This window comes from Sus scrofa, chromosome 14 (genome assembly GCF_000003025.6).
Source record: "Sus scrofa isolate TJ Tabasco breed Duroc chromosome 14, Sscrofa11.1, whole genome shotgun sequence".
Lineage (NCBI taxonomy): Eukaryota > Metazoa > Chordata > Mammalia > Artiodactyla > Suidae > Sus > Sus scrofa.
In genome coordinates this window covers 135,713,928-135,735,486 of record NC_010456.5, presented here as the reverse complement: position 1 = coordinate 135,735,486, position 21,559 = coordinate 135,713,928, and the positions used below count along the sequence as shown (strand labels likewise).

The following is a 21,559-nucleotide window of genomic DNA, read 5'->3' as shown; positions in this document are numbered from 1 at the left end:
CGCTAGGATCAGTGCAGCTTTCTGCATGCAGTGCCACAGCTGGTCAGAAAGACTGCAGTGCTCAGACACAGCCCAGGGTGCCTTGCCTCTGTCTCTTTTTTTTTTCTCCTCTGACACTCAGGTGGTCCTCGTGGCTCTTTTGGATTGTCCCCTTACCCTTTGAATGTGTGGAGAACCCATCAGAAAGATGGTTTCAGGAAAACCCTTCTTCCAGGAAGCCCTCCCTGACTACTCCCAGCCAGTCTCCACCTCCCCACCTCTTCCACGGGAGCACTCCTGTCTCTTGCATCTCTCTAGATCACCTACCTTCTTACCTTTCCACTTTGGATTATAGTCATGTGCCTGTGCTAGAAAAAGCTCCCTTTGCCAGGGGGCACACACTGAGTTACTCTGGGAAGCTCTGCTAGGCAGACTAGCTGAATCCGAAGTGCATTCTCCACACTTCCCAAGGTGAGCCAAGCGCAGCCCTTTACATCACGGACCAGTAGAAGGGCGGAATTCTCCGGAAGGCACTGCAGAATTCTTTCTCCAGCTGATCTGCTTTCACTGCTGATTTTTGGCTGGAGCAAGTATTAGAATTCATTTGCATTCCCTGAGCATTGAGCTAGAGAAGTGACCCAGCAGACAGGAGACGGCTGGGGAAGTCGCTGCAGTAATGAAAATGTGCTGTTCCCCTCACAGCCAGCTGAGCACTGGCCACATGGTCCCCGCCATTGCCGATCTGATCTCGTGGATGTTTTTCCATCAATCATCTGAATAAATATTTGGGGCTAGTTCTCCCACTATCACCCACAAAGGAATTTTAAAATGCACTTATCAGATAAAAAGTAAATTGTTACTTCATCAGTCTGCAAAGAAAACAAGAAGCCTGATTTAGCTAAAAGACTTTTTCCTTGATTCAAAAATACTTGTACATATGCTATTATTGGTGTCCTTCACAGACTGAGGATAAAGGTATTGCGTTTCTTTCTAAGAAGCATGAGCAGAAAGGACCAACTTATGTCTCTTGATTAGAAGTAGACCTGCGGGACAGAGGTGCATCTATCCAATTTAAAGAACATAAGATAAAAACGCAGAATGGCAGAACGGCAAGGAGGAATGTCTTGGCATGGGATCTCCCAGTTGCCTGGATTTTATTTTCCAAATGATTTTCCTTTTATACCGCAGTGCAGTTCAGTAATAAACCACGCAGCGACATGAAGGATATAAATCTACTTGGCAACCAGAATGAAAGTTGATTCATCATCTGTAAATCACTATATTTTGTGGTTCTCTAAAAAAAAAAAAAAAAATGCTGGGAAACCCTGGAGCTGGAGCAAACGGCAACCCTCACATCAACAGCTAGGCTTTCAGACCTGAACCACATGCTGCTGTTTTAGGGCGAAGTGTGATTTGAACCATTGTTCAGGTTCCTTTATGTGAGTAATTGAAACTTGCCATTCAACACACACACACACACACACACACACACACACATTCTTAAAGAGAATGTGGAGAGAGTACACAAATATAAAGTGTGAAAAGTATATATAAAAAAGTGTATATATATTTGTATATGTATGCATATATACACGTGTGTGTGTATAATTTTAATCTCTTGCCACACATCATGACTTTGAAAACTGAGAACTAATTTTAACTGTTAACACTCTGCAGTTGTCACTTTTCTTCCCAGGAACCTTAAGCTTAGACTATCCAAAATGCAGTCCAGCGGGAGACCAACCCCTTCATAGAACTCCTTGAGATTTTTTAAAAGAAATTTTATTGGAGTCTCGTTGACTTTTAAAGTTGCGTTCGTGGAGTTCCCATTGTGGCGCAATGGTTAACGAATCCGACTAGGAACCATGAGGTTGCGGTTCGATCCCTGGCCTTGCTCAGTGGGTTAAGGATCCGGCGTTGCCGTGAGCTGTGGTGTAGGTTGCAGACGCAGCTCGGATCCTGCGTTGCTGTGGCTCTGGCGTAGGCCAGTGTCTACAGCTCCGATTCGACCCCTAGCCTGGGAACCTCCATATGCCGCAGGAGTGGCCCAAAGAAATAGCAAAAAAAATAAAAATTAAAAAAAAAATAAAGTTGCGTTCGTTTTGGGTGTACAGAAAATAAATCGGTTCTACATATACGTATGTCCATTCCTTTTCAGATTCTTTTCCCATGTAATGACACAGCATTGAGTAGATTACTCTGTAATGACACAGCATTGAGTAGATTACTCTGTGCTATATGGCAGGTCCTTGTTACCCATCTGTTTTTTATGTCGTCGTGTGTATACGTCAATCCCATCCTGGAAATGTATCCCTCCTGCCCCATGTTTCCCCTTGGGTAACCATGAATTTGGTTTCAAAATCTTTGAGTCTGTTTCCTTTTTGCAAATTCTTTTGTATTATTTTTGAGTATCATTTTGAATCATTTTTTCGTTAGATTCCATATATATGTGAGATTCCTTATACTGATCTCAGATGATATTTGTCTTTCTCTGACTTACTTAGTATGCTAATTTCTAGGTCCATGTTGCTGCAAATGCCATTATTTCATTCTTTTTGATGACCGAGTAGTATTCCGTTGCATATATGCACCACGTTGTCTTTATCCAGTCCTCTGTTGATGGACATTTAGGTTGCTTCCATGTCTTGGCTATTGTAAACAGGGCTACAATGAACAATGGGGTGCATGTATATTTTGAATTATGGTTTTCTCCAGATGTGCCCAGGAGTGGGATTGCAGGATCATACAGTAGTTCTATATTTACTGTTTAAAAGGAACCTCCATACTGTTTCCATAGTGGTTGTACCAGCTTACATTCCCAGTACAGGAGGGTTCCCTTTTCTCCACTCCATCTCTAGCACTTACTGTTTGTAGGTTTTTTTTGTTTGTTTGTTTTGTCTTTTTTTTTTTTTTTTGCCATTTCTTGGGCCGCTCCCTCAGCATATGGAGTTTCCCAGGCTAGGGGTCGAATCGGAGCTGTAACTACTGGCCTACGCCAGAGCCACAGTAATGCAGGATCCAAGCCTGTGACCTACACCACAGCTCACGGCAACGCCGGATCCTTAACCCACTGAGCAAGGCCAGGGATCGAACCTGCAACCTCATGGTTCTTAGTTGGATTCATTAACCACTGCGCCACGATGGGAACTCCTGTAGTTTGTTGTTTTTTTTTTTTTTTTTTTTTTTTTTTTTGATGGTGGCCATTCTGACTGGTATAAGGTGTGGTACCTCATTTGTAGTTTGGGTTTGCATTTCTCTAGTAATTAGCCATATTGAGCTTCTTTTCATGTATTTTTTGGCCATCTGTATGTCTTATTTGGAGAAATGTCTATTTGATCTTCTGCCCATTTTTTTTATGGGGTTGTTTGGTTTTTTGATACTGAGCTGCCTGAGTTGTTGGTGTATTTTGGAGATGAATTCCTTGTCAGTTGCTTCATTTGTAAATATTTTCTCCCATTCTGTGGGTTGTCTTTTCATTTTGTTTATGGTTTCATTTGCTGTGCAAAAGCTTTTAAGTTGAATTAGGTCCCATTTGTTTATTTTTGTTTTTATTTTCATTACTCTAGGAGGTATTCAAGAAAGATACCGCTGTGATTGATGTCAAAGTGTGTCTGCCTATGTTTTCCTCTAAGAGTTGTATAGTATCTAGTCTTATGTTTAGGTCTTTAATCCATTTTGAGTTTATTTTTGTGTATGGTGTTAGAGAGTGTTCTAATTTCATTCTTTTACGTGTAGCTGTCCAGTTTTCCCGGCATCATTTATTGAAGAGACTGTCTTTTCTCCACTGTATATCTGTTCCTCTTTTCTTGTAGATTAATTGACCATAGGTATACAGGTTTATTTCTGGGCTTTTGATGCTCTTCCACTGATTTGTATTTCTGTTTTTGTGCCAGTACCATACTGTTTTGATGACTGTAGCTTTGTAGTAAAGTCCAAAGGCAAGAAGCCTGATTCCTTCAGCTCCATTTTTTTCTTTCTCCTTGAGGATTTTGTATGCTCTATTCTCTTGGAGGTTTACAATGCCCACTGTATGTTAACAGCACTGATAAGTCCTGCAACAATGAAAACTGCTTAAATTCATTTAATCTTGTTTTCCCTAAACTTCTTTGACCTTGAAATGCTTTTATCTAATTCTTGGGAGTCCACTTTGGAAATATAGCTCTAGGACTCTTTGCCTATAACAGTAACTACCACGTTTTGCTAAAAGAAAACCCAACTGGATTTTCAATCTGCCATTTCCCACAGAATCTGGAACTGTGGGAAGGAGGTCTTGCTCTCATTATCTGAATCCCTTTGGTCTAGTAATGCCAGAAAGCGATGGCTGAAGACATTGGGGTCCTCTGGGCAATGGGGTGTGGTGCTGATTACACAGTCTGTCACGAGCTTGCCTCCCTGGGAGCTTGTCTGTTGATAGGCCCTGCCCTGTCTCCATGTGGGCTTCGCTGGCATCTATAATAATGCCACCACTCTGTCACCCAACACACAGTCCATCAGAGGAATCAGAGCCAGTTGCAGTCCCTTTGGAAAGCACTTCACAAATGTCACAATGTGAAATAACCAGGGAGGGTGCCGTTGTCCATACCAAGAGCTGGGAAAATAGCTAGAGGAAGCAACAAACCACGAGAAAACTAACTGCATAGCTAAGGCAGAGGCTTGCCTTTCTCTGTACCACAGGTAGCTGCAGCAGATTATGTACCTAGGGGCCCTGAAGCTGGTGACCTGGTCCTCTCTTGCCATGGCGTGGAGAGGTTCTCTAAACACTCAGAAGAGGGTTGCCTGTTTCATTAAGTGAAAATCTAGGATGCTCGGTTCTGCAGGTGCTTGGTGGTCTGCTGTGCCAGTGACCCAAGGTAGGAGATGGTGCAGTAGAGAGCCACCGCAGATGCAGGCCACCTTCTGAAGCATGTGGACTTCATGGGGGGCCTTGGACCCCTTTGTCCCCTGCTGCATCTCTTGAGGCATAACCAGAAGATCAATAGAAACGTTAACTTTTGGTGTCTTTGGCCACAGAGATGGAGTATGAAAGGGAGGAGCAGGGACGTTGGTTGGGAAAGGAAGCAAATAGAGCAGGAGGGATCCTTCAGGTTCTCCAGGGGTTCACTTGCCGCCTGGGGAGAGCTGGCCAGGCAGACAGCCAAGGACACCCAGTCTAGAACCACATTGGAGTGGATCCTGGTTGGGGCGTGGGGAGAGCAGCTGGCGATGGAGCTCTTGGGTCCAGAAGGAAGGGAGATGCACGAAGACTGTTTCTCTCTCGAAATGTTTCTCACGGGCATGTTTGGCTCAGGGATCTGGTTCCTCTAGCTGTGGGACCTGAAGCCATGGCCCCTGGGCCTCACCTGCCTGTGCTGCATCCAGGTTCTTCAGCTCTGAGAGATGGGGGGGGGGAATGGGTTGTGGGCTCGCTGTGTGCTTGGTGGGCCCTCCTCCGCCCAGGCCCAGACCCTTTCTCAGATCCATCCTTCAGCTCCCAGCACCCTTTTCTGCTCGTGGAAGCCCCGACATGGCAATCTGCTCCAAACTTAAGGATAAGCCCATGTGTTCATGCTTCTTCGGCCAGGAGCCGAAGTTTCTTGACCTCATTTCTTGACCTTGAGCATGAAGAGAGGAACAGATAGCCCTGCAGGCCCCTGGCTTATTTTTCATTTCTTAATTTTGTATGCCTCTACTTGAAGCATCTGAGAGCCACTTTGACTTTCTGAACTGTGATGTTAGCATCTCTCTTTTGTGTCCAAATGATAATTGTCACAGTGGGCTATTTTTTTTAAAAAACAAAATATGCAGCCCCCCACCCCCGCCAGGCCCCTAGAAGGGGCTGCTTATGACATAGAACCATCATTTAAGGACAGGATTCCACAGGATAGAAGGGATTTCAGGAAAATGAGGATGTGTATCCAGCAAAAGATTTTATCATCACCAAAGCACTCTGGAGACACACAATTTATGAGTCTTGTTTTTCTTCAGTGTAATGCACACTGTTTAATTTCTGGAAGGCGAATTAGTCCAAGGTAGACCACTCAGCTGTTGCCTCCATCAGCAACTGAGAGGTCCAGTGAGGTGAGCTGAATAGAAATGAGGTGCAGTAACTGGTCTAAACTCCTGCAAACCATGATGTAATTATTCCAGGGGTGGGAAGGCCAGCTGCTCCCTGGCTTTGAAACTGACCTAAGGAATCGCCTGTGACCTTAGACTACACATGTCCTGGGGCCTTTTTAAGGGGGACTCCTCTAGAGATGTTCTTCCCTAAAACAGCCCATTTCCAACCCTTTGGGAGGCCTAGGCTTTAGTAGAAGATTCTGGCCGTGTACACCTGGCACTGACACTCCAAAGTGACTTCTTGGATCTTGGCTGGATTCTCTCCGAACAGGCATCACTTAGTTCTGCTGTTTTTAAGATGGGGGAGCACATGCTAAAGGATTCTTCAAGGGGCTCCGGGTGGCTGCTGAGAGCTGCTGGGAGGGCGCTGCATTAATCAATCCAGTGTGAGCCCGATTATCATTTAGATGACTTGTTCAGTAGGAAAAACGAAGCTTTGCAATCAGAGCTGTAGATGAGGACTCTGTGTAAAGGAAAACGAGCTCGGGCCTCATAAACCCCCCCATCGCGCTGGTGTCCAGGTGATCCTTGCTGCCTCCTGGGGACACTGTCAGCTGCCTGAATGTTGAGGCCACCGGCCCCTGTGTGTGCTCTCCTGTTTGCACACGTGTGAGAGGAGGGTTATCATAAACACCTGCATTTGTTTATAGAGATTATGGGACCTGGGGACGTGGCTTTTACTCAGCCTCTCCCCGCAAACAGCCTTCAGAAGCACCAAAATCTTGGTAGCTGGCTGTTTGCTAACTTTGAACCAGGTAAAGGCTCAGCATGTCTGGCCTTACGTCATGAAATTAGCAACGAACCAGTTGTTGGGATACAATAATGAGTCAGATACGGTTTTTTTGTTTGTTTTTTTAAGAGATTTTCCAGAAAGGCAGAAATGGGTGATTTATCTTAGTAGTTTTATTGGCGCGTGGGGGGGACGACTCTCTATTTGAATGATAATGGGAGGTAAATTCATCCACCGTTCTTTTTCCTTCATACGAGTGAAATTAGAATACGCGAAGCTTCAAGGAGAATCCATAAAAGACCCATAAGCAAGCTGAAAATTGTTCTCACCCCTCCCTTTAATTTTATAAAGGCAGAATTTCCATTAAAAGGAACTTGATAGATGGGCGTAAGCTGTATTTTTAAGCCAAGTGCTTGCCAGGATGGTTTCCATTCCATGAAATGAGGTCCCTGATGGATCCTGCTGTGTGCGCCCTTGAAGAACTGTCTCTTGCCGCAGGCAGGTCCCCCGCGGTCCTGCTGCATTTCCGCCTGGGCCGCCTTCCTCCCAGCCTTTCTTGCTCCCACTGTCAGGACCTCTTTTTCAAGATTCAGCTCAGCTGTCTTCTGATGGGAAGTCTCCCTGGCCATGCCCCTTCCCTGGTGGACTGTGCACCTCTCCCCACCACGAGCCCCCTCCCTGTGCTGCTGTAGGCCCTGGCACCTGAAGGCCTCATGTTTCTGGCTTTTGCCCCAGACTGTGAGCCCTTAATCATTGATCTTTGAGTCCCCCGAGCATCAAAGAGATGAAAACTTAGTAGTCAAATGATGGGGTTACTCCAACCCAAAGCCTTTTTCTTTTCTTTTCTTCTTAATGTATTTTATTCAAGTATAATTGATTCGGAATGTATTAATTTCTGCTGCATAGCAAAGTGATGCCGTTATACATGTGTGTACTCTTTTTCACATTCTTTTCCATGATGCTTTATCACGGGATAGTGACTATAGTCTCTGTGCTGCCCAGTAGGACCTTTTGCTGTTGATCCATCTTGTATATAACAGTTCTCCCCTGCTAATCCCAAACTCCCAATCCATTGCTTCCCCATAAAGCTGGGTTTTCTCTCCCACCTTTGTGGCTTGCTTTGCTCAGGTTTGGCGGGTGTAGGCAAGTCCTGAGTCCTCCCACTCCACAGCCCTCCTGAGTGCTCCCATCTCTCACTGCCTTGACTGCAACGGCCTGGCCTATCTCCCTGCCACCGTGTCTGAATGTCCTTCACCCCATTGATGTGCATTCGGAGCAGCTGCTGGAGCCATCCTTTCAGGATCCAAATCAGATCCCCTGCTTAAAATCCCTCCTGGTTCTCCATGTCTCATACTCTGAAGGGAAACTCAGCAGGCTTGCAAAGCTCCTTAATAGCTTGCAAAACTTAACATGGATGGTTCCCACCTCCAGTTGTTACCGGAGGCCAAACAATCCCGAAAAGTCGGGATTTGGAGCAGAGAAAGGTTTATTGCAGGGCCATGCAAAGAGAATAGGTGGCTCATCCATTCCCCCCCCCCCCCCCCCCCCCCCCCCGCCGCAAAGAGCCCAAACTCCTCAAAGGGATTCAGCAAAGCATTTTTAAAGACAAGGTGAGGGAGGAGGCAAACTTGTTGGTATCAGACTTGGTTGTCTGCAAACTTCTTGGTATCAGAATCCTTTGTTCTTGTTGCAAACTTCTTGGTATCAGAATCCTTTGTTCTTGCAGCTGTCCCTGTATGGCAGGGCGAGATGTTCCTATGAACCTCCAAGACAAATATTACCATCTGTTCTGCAACTTTGTATTTCTATAGGAATGGGAAAGCCTTAATTCTTAAAGGTCAGAGCTTTGAGAATGGGTGATCCTGTAAATTTCAGGGTTTAAGCAACCTTCTTAATAACTGGGAGCAAAAGCAACAGAGTACAAAGGTAAAAGAAACAGACCCAATAGGGGGTCAGATTTGTTGTCCCTATTCCATTGGGATCATCAGAGATTGTGGTTCAGATTCCAGTGCCCGTGCATTGTCAGACTCCCCAGGTGGTGGCCAAGTGCAAGCTGGGTGGGAAACCAAAGATGGTCTTTGCTCTCGCCTCTGCTCTCAGCCGGCTTTCGCCTTGTGCCCCCAAGGCCCCTCCTCGCACTGCATACACCATGGCCCCCATTCCTTCCTCACTGTCCCCTCTGCTGGCCCCCACAGCTGGCTCCTGTGGTCATCATGGTTAAACAGATCCTCTCCAAGGCCTTCCTGAGCAGCGGGGTTTCTCCCTTGACCCTGGCGCCAGGATTTGTTTTCATCACATCACGTACCTGATACATTGTAGCTGTTTTAATTATCTGACTCCTCCCTCAGCAAATGAAGTCTCAGAGGGGCAGGAGCTTACCAATTTTCTTCTGAGCCTCTCCTGGAGGCAGGGTAGTTGCTCATTAAATGTAGACAGCAAGAAGAAGAGAAAGGGATTTTGGATTGGTCTCCTGGGAAGAGGACCAGCACTTGCTGGGTGGGTTCCTCAACCACAGGTTGGTGGCCGTGTTCTGAGATTAAGAGCAGGTGTGGACAAGGCTGGATTGATTTGGTCTGAGACCCAGCTTTGCCATGCACTCATTTACTGCATGAACCTGAGCAGGCAAACCCTTGGCCTTTTGAACTTTGATTTTCCAATCCTAAAATACCAAAAATTATGAGCATGTCACAGAGTTGGTGTGAAGCTCTATTGAGACCCATAAACACAGGCAGGTTACCATAACCAGTGATTCTGAGCCCTCAGGTGTCACACTGCTCCCTGCCCCATCTCTGGCCACTTCTGCTCTCACAGCAACAAATAGGGGCCTTTTCACTCGAATGAGGTTGGGAGCCATTAGTGACACACTTGATTTATTTCCAGCACCTTCCTCCAGGGAGGTAGGGCTTTGCTTCCTTCCACCCTTTGCTCCAGCCCAGAAAGCCCCCCACTGTCCATCAGAGGGGCCTGGTGCTATTATGAAAGCTCAAAGTCAACAGCAACCAACAGGGTGTGGGGTGGAGCCCACCAGCTGGGATGGGCCCTCTTGGATACAGGCCTGCTTGTTTTGCGTCGAACATGGGCTGCTGGGCCCAGAATTTCAGCTTGGGCTGGGGCACAGCAGGCCGAGAAGCGTTCAGAAAACAAAACAGTGGAGGTGCCAAATAGCTTGCATTTGCTTTTGTTTCCTCTTGGAAATAAGACCAAAGCTTCTTTGTGGTGTCAGGTGCTCTAAAGAAACAAACCATTTCTGAGAGGAGACCACAAACAGTGATGACAGCAGTGATGCAAATGCCATCTCGAGCCTTTCTGTCCCCGGGGGCACCAGGCATCTGTCACGTGGGCCTCACCCTCGTCTTGAGTCACTCCTGGGAAATGCAGGGCGGACTGGAGTCTCCGCTTTGTCTGAAGCCCCTTCTCCCTGCCCGAGTGAGTCCTCAGGCAGGCACTGTTGGCATGCTTGAGACTCCGACCTCCCTAAGGTGACACCCCACTTCTTCGGAGTGCTGCTGGGGTTTTCCTGGGGCCCCGGGCTCCAGCCTGGCCCTGCCAGGCGTGAGAGCAGAGGGTGGGCAGGGGAGGCGTCTTGGCAGACCACAGTCTTCCTTGGCCTTGTCGACTCTCCTCGCTCGCATGGCCCAAGGCCTTTCCAAACACTGGGGATGTGTTCCCTTCACTGGGAAATTTCTGCTGGTTGCTTGCTCCTTTTTCCTGTTTCTCCCTTGAATCTTGTCTTTGAAGTTGAGGAGCGGTGCCCTTTTTTTCCTTGTCTGTTTATAACCAGACAGCCTACGAGCTCAGCCCCTGTGTTTCCATATTGTAAATCAGTAGCCACCTTCGCCCCAGAGAGAACAAGAGGCTTCTGGATGTCCCTGCCTCTATCCCACTTCTGGGAAATTCCTGGAAAATTCAATATATTCTAAGCTTGGGAGATTTTCAGCAGCTCCTCTGCAGTGTTGCAAAAGGGGGGCCGAACTAGGTTGGGGAGACTTGGTGGGGTATTGGCTGGGGGTCCCAGGGAGCCCACTCCAACTCCATGATTGAAGGACCCTGAGTCACCTGTCTGCATATGCTGAGTGAAGGCAGGTGACCTGGTTACATCCAGGTGCTCCAGACAGTATGTGTGACAGCTGCTCAGATGCCTTCCCCTGCAACAAGGACCCAAGGAATATTTTTGTGTCCCAGACTCTTGGCTAGTCCATAGGGATGAGCATCTCATGGAAGTTCAGAAATATTACAAAAGGGTGTACACCATTTTTTTGAGGGCGGGGGCGCTTTTTAGGGCCATACCTGCAGCACATGGAGGTTCCCAGGCTAGGGGTCCAATCAGAGCTGCAGCTGCCGGCCTACGCCACAGCCACAGCTATGCCAGATCCAAACCATATCTGTAACCTATACCACAGGTCAGGGCAACACTGGATTCTTAACCCACTGAGCAAGACCAGGGATCGAACCCACATCCTCATGAATACTCGTCAGGTTTGTAACCCACTGAGCCATGACAGGAACTCCAATTTTTCTTATTTTCAAACAGAATTTTTTTTTTTTTTTTCTTTTTACAGCTCCACCTGCAGCATATGGAAGTTCCCAGGCTAGGAGTTGAATCAGAGCTTCAGCTGCAGGCCTACGCCACAGCCACAGCCACAGCCACGAGGGCTCCATGCTGCATCTGCAGTCTACACCAGCGCTTGCAGCCACCCCAGGTCTTTAACCCACTGAGCAAGGCCAGGGATTGAATCCGCATCCTCACGGAGGCTATGTTGGGCTCTTACCTGTGGACCACGACAGGAACTCCCTACACAGACCATGTTTAAGCGCCATCTGTGAACACCCCTGCGATTAGTAATATGTTCAATTACATTGAAAACCACTCCGGACTCACAGTGATTTTTTAGCCGCTGTGCACTTTCTCAGAAGGCATTAGACAGCTGTTACTCTTGTGTTGTTGTCCATTATATCTTCTCACACTGGGAAGGGCTGATCCCTCCTTTGGAAAAGAGGCAGAGGCCAGGTGTCCCTGACGGCGGTGGGGCAGGGGCAGCGGTGGCCAGAGCTGCGAGCGAAAGCTCTGCTCTCTCTCAGTGAGCTCAGCGATAGCCGGGAGATTGCCTTGTCCTCAGAGGCACCCGAAACCTAGTATGGAGATGGGTTTGTGGCTCTGAGGACCTCATGCCCCGCACCCTGCAGCCAGAGTGACACTGAAGCACATCCTAGTGCCACACAGGCTGGCACTGCCCCGGTAATGACTTATTATTGCTCAGTGAAGCATGCCAAGGAGTCGCTGCCCATCAAGTCTGTTAGATGTTAACCTTGAACTTCATGCCTGTATTTAACAGCTGTCAAGACCAACCTGTTGGTCGTTGATTCCAGAACAACCCACTGTGTGTGTATCTACTGAGTCCTGCGGTATCTGTGACAGGCTGGGCTTTGTTTAACGATCGGTCACCGAGGGTGACCTAAGGCCCTCATACGACGTTCCTCTTGCGACGTGCAACGTCCCTCCCTCCTGAAACGAATCCTCTTTCCATTTGTTTCAGATAACTTGTTCAAGCCCAAAGAAAGGTGCATTTCAGAGAAGGAGATGCACATGCGATCGAAAAGGTACTGGGTTACATGGGGGGGGGTGAACAAATTTGGGACAGGGGTGGGGGGCGGCGACCAAAGGGTGGCTTGATGGGTCCAGGCGCTGTCTGGCGGAGCCACTCTTTCTTGGTCCCTGTTTAAGGTCTGAGGCCTTGGATGGGAATGTGAAAAGCCGGCTACAAGAGGCGCAGTTGTGGAATTGCACCTCCGGACGTTAAAGTCGTTCTTGGAAAAACCTTAGGGAAGTGGTGGGTCTTGGATTCTGAACCCTCTCGGTAATTGGTCTCCGAGAGATCCCCAGACTCAAGACAGGACTGCCTCTGGCCTTTCCCATCATTGCTCTGGGCAGGTCCCGTCCGTCCCTTTGCACCTCTACAGGTAATTTGAGGAGGAGGAGACAGGGCTGGGCCTCCCGAGGGCCTTGACAGTGACGGGGCCCTCAGGAAAGCATCCAAACTTGGAGGCCGATGATGCGTGGGGGCCACAAGCCGGCCTTCCTGGCGCTCCACCCCTGGCGGGCTTGGCGGCCCGGCCACAGCACACTCGCTGGTCTGCTTGGCTGGTTGCTCTTCTAGACGCCCACTGATTCTCACCAGCACACAAAGGCTGCCATTCTTTCTGAGACCTGGCCTCCTAACCAAAATGTAATAACTCGGTAGCATGTGCCAAGTTCATGCAAGTAAAATGTCATTCGTTTATAATAAAGTATCTAGCACTGGGAGGAATTATAATAATTAAACCGAATTGATAGCACAACTTAGAGAAACCATTGAAATAGGAAGAATGCATTGCTCCCCACACCAGGCACAGACTCTCTGCTTTTATCATGATGAGATGGGTTCTGTGGTAATTAGCCAACTCTGGTGCTCAGCAGGGAACCTCGCTATAAATAAAAAAGTGACAGTGAGCAGGAGGGGACTGTCCCCTTAGCGACCTGATCCATAGCATTCTACCTGGGGTTTTTAAAGGGCCGCTGGGTTTCAAGACCTGCCATTTCAGAGGTGCAAAGTTGTGTATACCTCATGCCCAAAGTATTCCTTTTTCAATTTAGTGGAAAATGCAGTTGAATTGTCCCCTCCTAGTCCCCAAACCCAAAGCTGCTACGATGGAGACTTGCAGTTAAAAGGATGGCTCTCGATGCAGCATTTGTGGGCAGGTATCACCCTGTCACTTTACCGAAGAGGAGACGGAGGCTCTGAGGGGACCAGTGAGCAGAGTGATGCAACTTCCTAGGTCATGGCTTCCCCGGCCGGAAACCGGTCTCCTCAGATGCGGTCAATGATGGGTTTTCTGCTCTGGGGGCTGTACCCTGGGTGGCCTCAGACCCTGGTTCTCAGACCTCACTTACCCACAGAATCCCACCCTGGAGCTGTCTTGTCTTTTGTCTTCTTTGTTATTCACTATATTGTTAAATTGCATTTTCATTGAAAAAATTCAAACAAAGGAGAGAGAGCTGAAGTCCCTTTTGACCAGCTCCCCCACCTGCTCTTCTCTCCAGCCTGGTCCAGTCTCCAGAGATGCCACAGTTGTCAGCATCCCAAATAGCCTTCCAGGCCTTTCTCTCCACCTGAAAATAGACTTGTATGTGTGTGGATACAAGGATCTAATGTTTAACCACAAATAGGATCATACCCTGTATCATCTTCCTGTGGCTTGTTTCTTTCACTTTATAACACGTCTGCGAGGTCTGCGTCGGAAGATAGAGGTACAGATAATTTTCTTCATTGAGGTGGGCTGGTCCATTGTCATTTATTTAGGATGCTCTTTTAAGAAAAGGTTGCAGCAGAAGCTCCAGGGCTGAGGCCTAGGAATCTTTATCCTGAACTCCCCACACGATCAGACGATCAGATGATCCAGATCAGGAAGATGTGGCTTCGTGGATCCAGAGGGGTTTTCTCTGTGGGGCTCTGGGAATGGTCAGCCTTCCTACTGTTCCTCTCCGTCCTCTCCTGGGCTGTTATAGAAGAGCTCCTGGATGCAGCAGCCATGTGTTCACGTATCCATTTAGACCACACTGATGCCCACAGGGTGCCAGGCACCGTGCAGCTCCCCGGTCATCTTATGCTGCCTTCCTGGAGGACAGTGCTGTGCCAAGTCAGACAGACTAAGCTGGACTCCCAGCCCTTCATGAAGCTGCTGTCCTCACTGGGCTGGGGCTCCTCACTCACCCGACTGCAGGACACGGTGTCTTCTGACGGCAGTGAGGGCTGCCTGGGGATGTTCATGGCAGGGGCTCCGCCTCGTACCCTATAGCCAAGACCGTGTCACCTGCTGATGTTGTTATCCATCTTTTTATGCTAGTGTCACCTGCTGATGTTGTCATCAGCAGTGTTTAATACCAGGTAGTTCTGTGTTAATAGTGGACACATTAAAGACATTTTGTCTGGTTTTCAGACATGAGGGAAATAAAAAAAAGAGATGTTGAGTGGAGGGCCACGTGTCCAGCCGCCCCCAAAGTGCAGGCAGCCGCGTTTCCGTTGTGTCCGTGGGTGTTGTGGGGCAGAGGAGTTCCCGTCGCAGCTCAGTGGAAACGAATCTGCCTAGTGTCCATGAGGACGCAGGTTTGATCCCTCGCCTCGCTCAGTGGGTTAAGGATCCAGCATTGCTGTGAGCTGTGGTGTAGGCTGGTGGTTACAACTCCGACGTGACCCCTAGCTTGGCAACCTCCATATGGCTCGGGTGCGGCCCTAAGGAAAAAAGCCGTGTCGGGCACCAGCACCTAAACAGTGTCTGTTGGGAGGTAAGAGGGGGACCTAGAGGAAGGGTCCCGCAGGCCCTGCTTGTGTCTTGGAGACTCAGTCATGGTACAGCAGGACAAGAGCCTAACACTTAGAGCCCGTGATGTGTTTGGCAATGTCCCTTGATTAGGAACGCAACAGGTAAAGAGGCAGACACACACCTGTTTACCTGTGTGTGACTCCAGTACAATTCCTGCTGCTTCCATGGACTTGCTGCTCCTCTCCCCGTCACAGGCAGGCACACAGTCGAGGGGCCAGAAGGTGCTTGGTGCGGGGTAAGTTTACACTCAGAGCGACAAAGTGTGAGGTCTGGCATCTCTCGTTTTACAAGCAGGTGGTTGATCACCATAGAGCGTGGAGGGACGAGAAAAGCGACGTCGAAATAAATCACCCAGCCTCTGCAGCCTGGCCCGGGGTGCCGCACAGCCCCTTCCCCGGGCAGCCCCATCTGGAGGCCGTCGGGGGAGCCCTGGTCCCGGTGTCTCACAGATGCGGGATGCTCACGTGTGGCGGAGCTTCCCTTTGAAATGGAAGAGGCTGCCGACAGGACGGGACACAGACCCACAGCAGGCACGCGCCGTCTTGCTCCCATTCAAAATGTTTTCCGAATCTGTTTCAGAATCTATAATAACTTGCCGGAAGTGAGAAAGAAAAAAGAAGAACAAAAGAAAAGGGTGATCTTACAGAGTAACAGACTCCGGGCCGAGGTCTTCAAAAAGGTAACCGCCCGGCCGCCGGCAGGTGTGACGTGTGTGTGGTGCCCAGATGCTGAATCTGAACTTGACATCTTTGTCTCCTGCTTCTCTAGCAATTACTGGACCAGCTCCTTCAAAGGAACGCAGTCTAACCGCAGGCTGCCCTGCTGACCCTCTACCTGGACCTGGGATGACTTCAAACGCTGGATAAACCATTAAACTTCGTGTTATCTTCGTGACGTGAAATACTTGTTTTACTTTTTTTTTTTTTTTTTTTTTTTTTTAATAAAGGAAAGCATAGCTTCCTGAATTACTGACCCAAACCAAGCAGAAACAGTAATCCTTGAGGGAATGGGTCATCAGACGGTTATAGGGTAACCAGCTCCACGGACCCATTAAACACAGTCCATTCATTTTTCTCCATCTGAGTTTTATCTTTTGCTTCTGATTTGTTCCTGCCGCCCATTTCCACCCAGGCAGAAAGGCCTTATATGCTCACATGGGGTGAGATCCCAGGGGGGCTATTTTTTTTATTATTATTATATTTCCAGGACCGGAATGCATCACCTAAAAAATACCAGTGCCGACCTGTGCCAGGTTTTTGCCCTCCCAACCTTGAGGTATTCATCACGCAGGGTGTTTGAAGCCTCTCTGGATGTGCGCACTGGGTAAAGCCAGAGGCTGGCTTTGGAAACAGGTGATCTGCTGGGGACCGGGGAGCAGCGGCCTGTTTCTCTGTGACCTGGCGGGGGCAGGCAGAGCAGCCCTCACCACCCTCACCCCACTCCCAGGACCATTCTTCATTGAGCAAAAGAGTCTATTTCCATGGAAGCCAGGAGGGCAGAAGTGGCTGAAAAAACTTGTAGGTAACTTCAGTGTTTTCAGCACACTGCCCCCCTGCCCCAAGAAAGCTGTGTTGCTAAAAATGGCCTGATGGCTCCAACCTCATTTGTTCCTCCAGTTGCAAATGTCCTTTATTTATAAATGTGTGTTTGGGGAGTTGCGAACAATAGTTTTATGAAAATGGAAATAAATGCAGTTATTACAAAAATTAAAGTATTGCTCAGCTCCATGTTCTGCGTCATGACCCAAGCAGCCAGTGCAGATGGCGCTCAGAGAGAAATGTCGCCAAGGTCCAGGTGGGGGCCTCTGACCCCCTGTGCTGTCGCTTTCTCCCTATCACTGCCCCGGTCGGGACCCTTGTGCTTCCCGATGCCCCAGGGAGAAGGTTGTTCCCAGGGAGCTGGCACAGCAGGAGGCTGTTGAGAGCAAGTCTTAGGATCCTGGGGACCCCGAATCTCCCCAGGAATGAGCAGGAAGGTTAGGGGATTAGGCAGGCACTGGTGACACTTCTGTCCTCTTCCCTTCGCCCCTGCTGCATAGCTGTCTCCTATTCCTGGAATGCCTTTCCTCTGCGTTTCTTCTAGAACACTGTTGAAAAGCTCGGCCTCTAGGTTCTCTCCTGACACTTCTCCGTATGGATCAGCACGTCCCTCTGGGTGCATGTAGCGCCAGAACCTGTGCCCATCGCCCAGCACGGGGATCTGAGCTCGCCTCTGGGAGCAGACACTCTCGATTCACGTCTCGGCTGCTCTGCTCCCTGGTCTGTGGCGGTCAGCAAGGTTCTCAGCTCAGAGCCCATCCGGAGAGAGGGCCATGCAAGTAATGGATGAGGGAAGCTGAACATACCCGGTTATGAACCCTGAGTGAGAACTGGAGCTGGGGAGGATTGGCCGCCGAGGAGTAAAGAGAACTCAGAAAGAACAGAGGTGGGAATAACAGAAGAAAGAGCTGGGCTGGCGGAGGGTACCCGCTCGACCCCTGAGCTGAGAGCTAGATATTGTTGGAGACCCAGTGGTTGTGGCTCAGCCAGTGCAGAGCAGGTTCTGGGGGTATCACGTCGGCTGTACCTGTTGTCAAGTTACTCTCTAGGATGCAGGAGATGGGAGATGCTCTGATACAGAACCACCTGAGGGAGGTGCAAAGAGAGGTACCAGGCACTGCTCAGGCTTGGCCTGTAGGAACTGGGCGGGGCAGGGGGCGGGGTGGGGGGGCACGGACAACAAGTGTGCAGGGACCTCAAGCAGCTGGCTGTCTGGGAACTGGGAAGCCAGACCCTTCTCTTCCTGAAGTGTCTCTCTGCTGCCTCTACTGGCAAAGTCTGGCATTGTGCCAGCAGGCAGAGGGAAAGCATTTCAAGGGCCCAGAGCCGCTATTGCAGAGCAGGCAAAAAGGATGCTTTTGGAGGTGCAGGATGATAAACCGAAAACTGGCGCAGCCAGTAATTTAAACTTGCCTCAGTTTGCTCATCTGTCAAATGGAGATAATGTCAATTTCTCTTTCTTACGCTTGTTATGGGAATGGAATAAATAAGCCAGTGTGAGTTGTATGCTAGAAGGATGCCCGGCCGGAAGCAAACAGCCTGAGTGTTTCCTGTCGTGTGTACCTGGACATGGAAATGGTGTCCTAAAAAAGCCCGAGCAGTTGTTCTTGCTTCTCACAGTCCCTCAGCCTGGCACTGAGAAGATGCGCCCAAGAGACTTGGATTTGTGGATGTTGTGCCAGCAAAAATCAGTCATACAAACAGGATGCTTTGCAAACTTACTTCTCAAGTTCTTCTCACTCTTAGAATTTCTGCAGTGTGGCTAGGCTTGCCCTTAAGGCTGATTGGCTTAGCCCTCTTCCAGGATGCTACATTGAATTTCTGTTCACATTTCTAATGTTTTCTTACAAGGTTTTTTTCATCGAATTTATGATGATAGTTTAGGATAGTCTTTCTTAATCCTGCTGGAGCATTTTTTTGTTTAACACCTTCAGAGAGTGTCCAAAGCTTTTACTAACCAATCAGGGCCCAACCACTTCTAAACTGTTCTGTGCCACCTCCCCCAAAGTGGACTTATGTCAGATAACATCTAAATATCTCAGAATATTTGTTTGTATTTTGAAAACCTGGATGGAACCAGCTTTCAGATGTGCCCACAATGGACTCCCCCCTCTACCACTGCCCCTTTGCAAACCTGAGGTCAAGCCTCCATCTAAAGAATAAATCAAAGCCCACTTGAGATTGCATGCCACTGAATAATGTATTTCTGAGGATAATTCTTAACTAAGGTGCCCGAGGGGGAGGGGGTAGGTGGGAACGTATGATATCTGGCTTGCACTGGTCTTTCGTCTAGATAGCTCAGGACAATGCTGCAGAATTAGGTTTTGGTTTCTGCTCAACTGATTGTTTGTTGTTGCAGTTGTTTGTTTTTTTAAGCCTGATGAGTGACTTTCAGCTCTCCCTCACTTCTCTTGTGTTGTAGTGAGGTTGTAACTGAGATTTAATGATGTTACAATAAAAATGGAAGTATGGGAGATCCCGTCATGGCTCAGCAGAAACTAATCCGACTCGCGTCCATGAGGAAGCAAGTTCAATCCCTGGTCTCGCTCAGTGGGTTAAGGATCCAGTGTTGCCATGAGCTATGGTGTAGGTCACAGATGGCTGTGCTGCAGGCTGCCAGCTAGAGCTCCAATTCAACCCCTATCCTGGGAGCTTCCATATGCTGCGGTGTGGCCCTAAAAAGACCAAAAAAGACAAAAAAGAAGAAGTAAAGGCTTAATCAGAATAGTCATCTCAGTAGGAATCGGTACCCATTTGCTGCCTTCTGTTATTAATGTCAGACTTGAGGAAAGCCAAAGATTTAAAAATTCAAAGTAGAATTTATCATTGTAACTTCTATAATCAAATTCTGTCCTGGAGTTGATTTCTGTACATCTGAGAGTGTCTGGGTTCCGGCACAGAGCCACCCACCCCTTCAGGGAGAAAGCAGGTAGCAGGAGTTAAAAGGGTGCAGTGGATATTGGCGAGCTCAGCGGAGCAGCGTGGGAATAACTTGAGATGGGCAGGCCAGAGGGTCCCGGCACCAGGCGGCCTCGCTGTGGTCTCTGAGGCTTCATGTCACAGGAGAGATTCCTATTCCGGTGATTTGTCCTCTCTGCCAGCTGGTAACGGTATAATGGAAAAACAATTGCCTGGGTTTTTTTGTTTTTTTTTTTTTTTTTTCTTTTTTTAAGTCAGCATCTATTGCCAACCAAACTTCCTGGAAGCTGTGCGCTCCCTAAGTGAGTCAGCAAATGCTCAGATGAAAGGAGGCTCTCAGAAGGAACTCTTTGTGAAACAATCTCCTGCTGAAGACTGGCTGCAAATCCTATTCATTAAGAAGTCCTCCCTCGTCAGCCCTCGTTGGTATAAAAATTGCAGGCCGTGGATCGGGCCTGCAACTCTCTCAAGTGGCCGACAGTCTGCGTGTGAGCAAGATCAGCGGCAGAGCAAGAGGAGGGGGGTGCGAGGCCACCTCGGCCCCCAGAGGGGCAGTGACAGCGGGGCCAGGCGGGTTCTGGGTTAGGGAAGGAAGGACGCGATCGAAGGAAATGCGTCACTGTGAGCTGGTGCAAGAGGGGCGGCGTGTGCGTGAAAAGCAAAGGATGTGAGCTGTGACGGGTTGCAAGTGAGTCCATCCGCAGACGGTTCCGCGTCGCAGAGTTCATTGCGTTTGTACTTTCATCAATAACTCGATAACGACCCACGAACGTCCAGCTCAATGGAAACCTTTTGGAACCGGCCTTCCCTGAGCTGAACCAGCCGCCCCGAGGCTCAGACACTGTGGACGTCGCCCTGGCCTCGTCTGTCGGTGCTGTGTTGACAGCCTGTGTCCCGCACGTGTCTTGGGGAGCAGGCAGTGGGAAACTTCCTGGGATTCCACGCCCCGTCTCCCTGCAGCGGTGCCGCTGGGGGCAGAGGGCAGACTCCTCCCCCGCATGGAGCTCAGCAAGGTGCTGGCACGTCGCGCCCAGCACTGAGGGTGTCTTTTGAGTTTTGCGGCTGCTGCAGGCACCTTTCTGATCCTGGGCACCCAGGGGACGGTCGAGGAAGGTAGGTGTCTGGGGCGTGTGTGATGGGGGAGGCGTGGAAATCCTTTCCCGCTTCTTGCTTCTCTAAGAAGGTTTGCACCTCCACGTCCTGGATGCTGCAGTTACCTGCCAGGCTGCAGCCGGAAACGGGACTTCAAGGGGATGCCCTTGCTCTCAGATCCTCACCCACCAGGACCTTGATGAGGGGGGAGGGAGAGGGAAGGACCGGACTTGGCTCCAGGACCTTCGGAAATGCTGGGGGATTCTGATCAAAGCTGAAAAGGGACAAGAACGAAGTGTGCGGTCTGAATGGCAGCTGAGGAGGGAAAAAAATGAATTTAAGTCTTTGCGGTGAAATACACCAAGAGGGAATGACAGAGCGAAAGCGCCCCGTGGAGAACTTTTCAGAGCTTCCTTCTTTTGTGCAAATAGCCGTACTTTGCTGAGATGCCTGAACCGGGGGCAGCAGCTGACATCAGGGGAAAGACATGATAGCGGCCCCCGTCTTAACTGCCTAGGACATGTAATGTCCCTTCATCAAAGCCAGTGGGCCCCCTGCCTTGCTTGCCAACCGATGTGAGCAAGAGGGAAATTATAAATCTTTTCACGGCTACCAATTTATAAAGAAAGAAACCTACAATGGGTGTTACATCCACTGCGGTTCTTCGTGGCTGATGTTATTACCCAGATACCCAAGACTTTGTGATGACCAGACACTGAAGGCTAACGTGTTGCTAAATACGTTCTTAATGTTAAAAGCTATCAACAGACAGAATTTTTGTGTTGGTTTTTGTGTAAAAATATACCTCGAGGCTGGTGAGGCCAGATTTAATTATTATATGCTGACA

At 48.9% G+C, this 21,559-nt stretch overlaps 1 protein-coding gene across 1 annotated transcript in view; it reads left to right on the top strand.

The window, feature by feature from the left end:
* The window catches only part of C14H10orf90 (chromosome 14 C10orf90 homolog), a 235,402-nt gene extending 218,533 nt beyond the window's left edge, over positions 1–16,869 (top strand). Inside the window, 3 exon segments of the mRNA XM_013983872.2 lie at positions 12,340–12,403; positions 15,743–15,842; positions 15,932–16,869. Coding sequence (XP_013839326.2) covers positions 12,340–12,403; positions 15,743–15,842; positions 15,932–15,970 — 203 coding nt within the window. The 3' untranslated portion in view covers positions 15,971–16,869.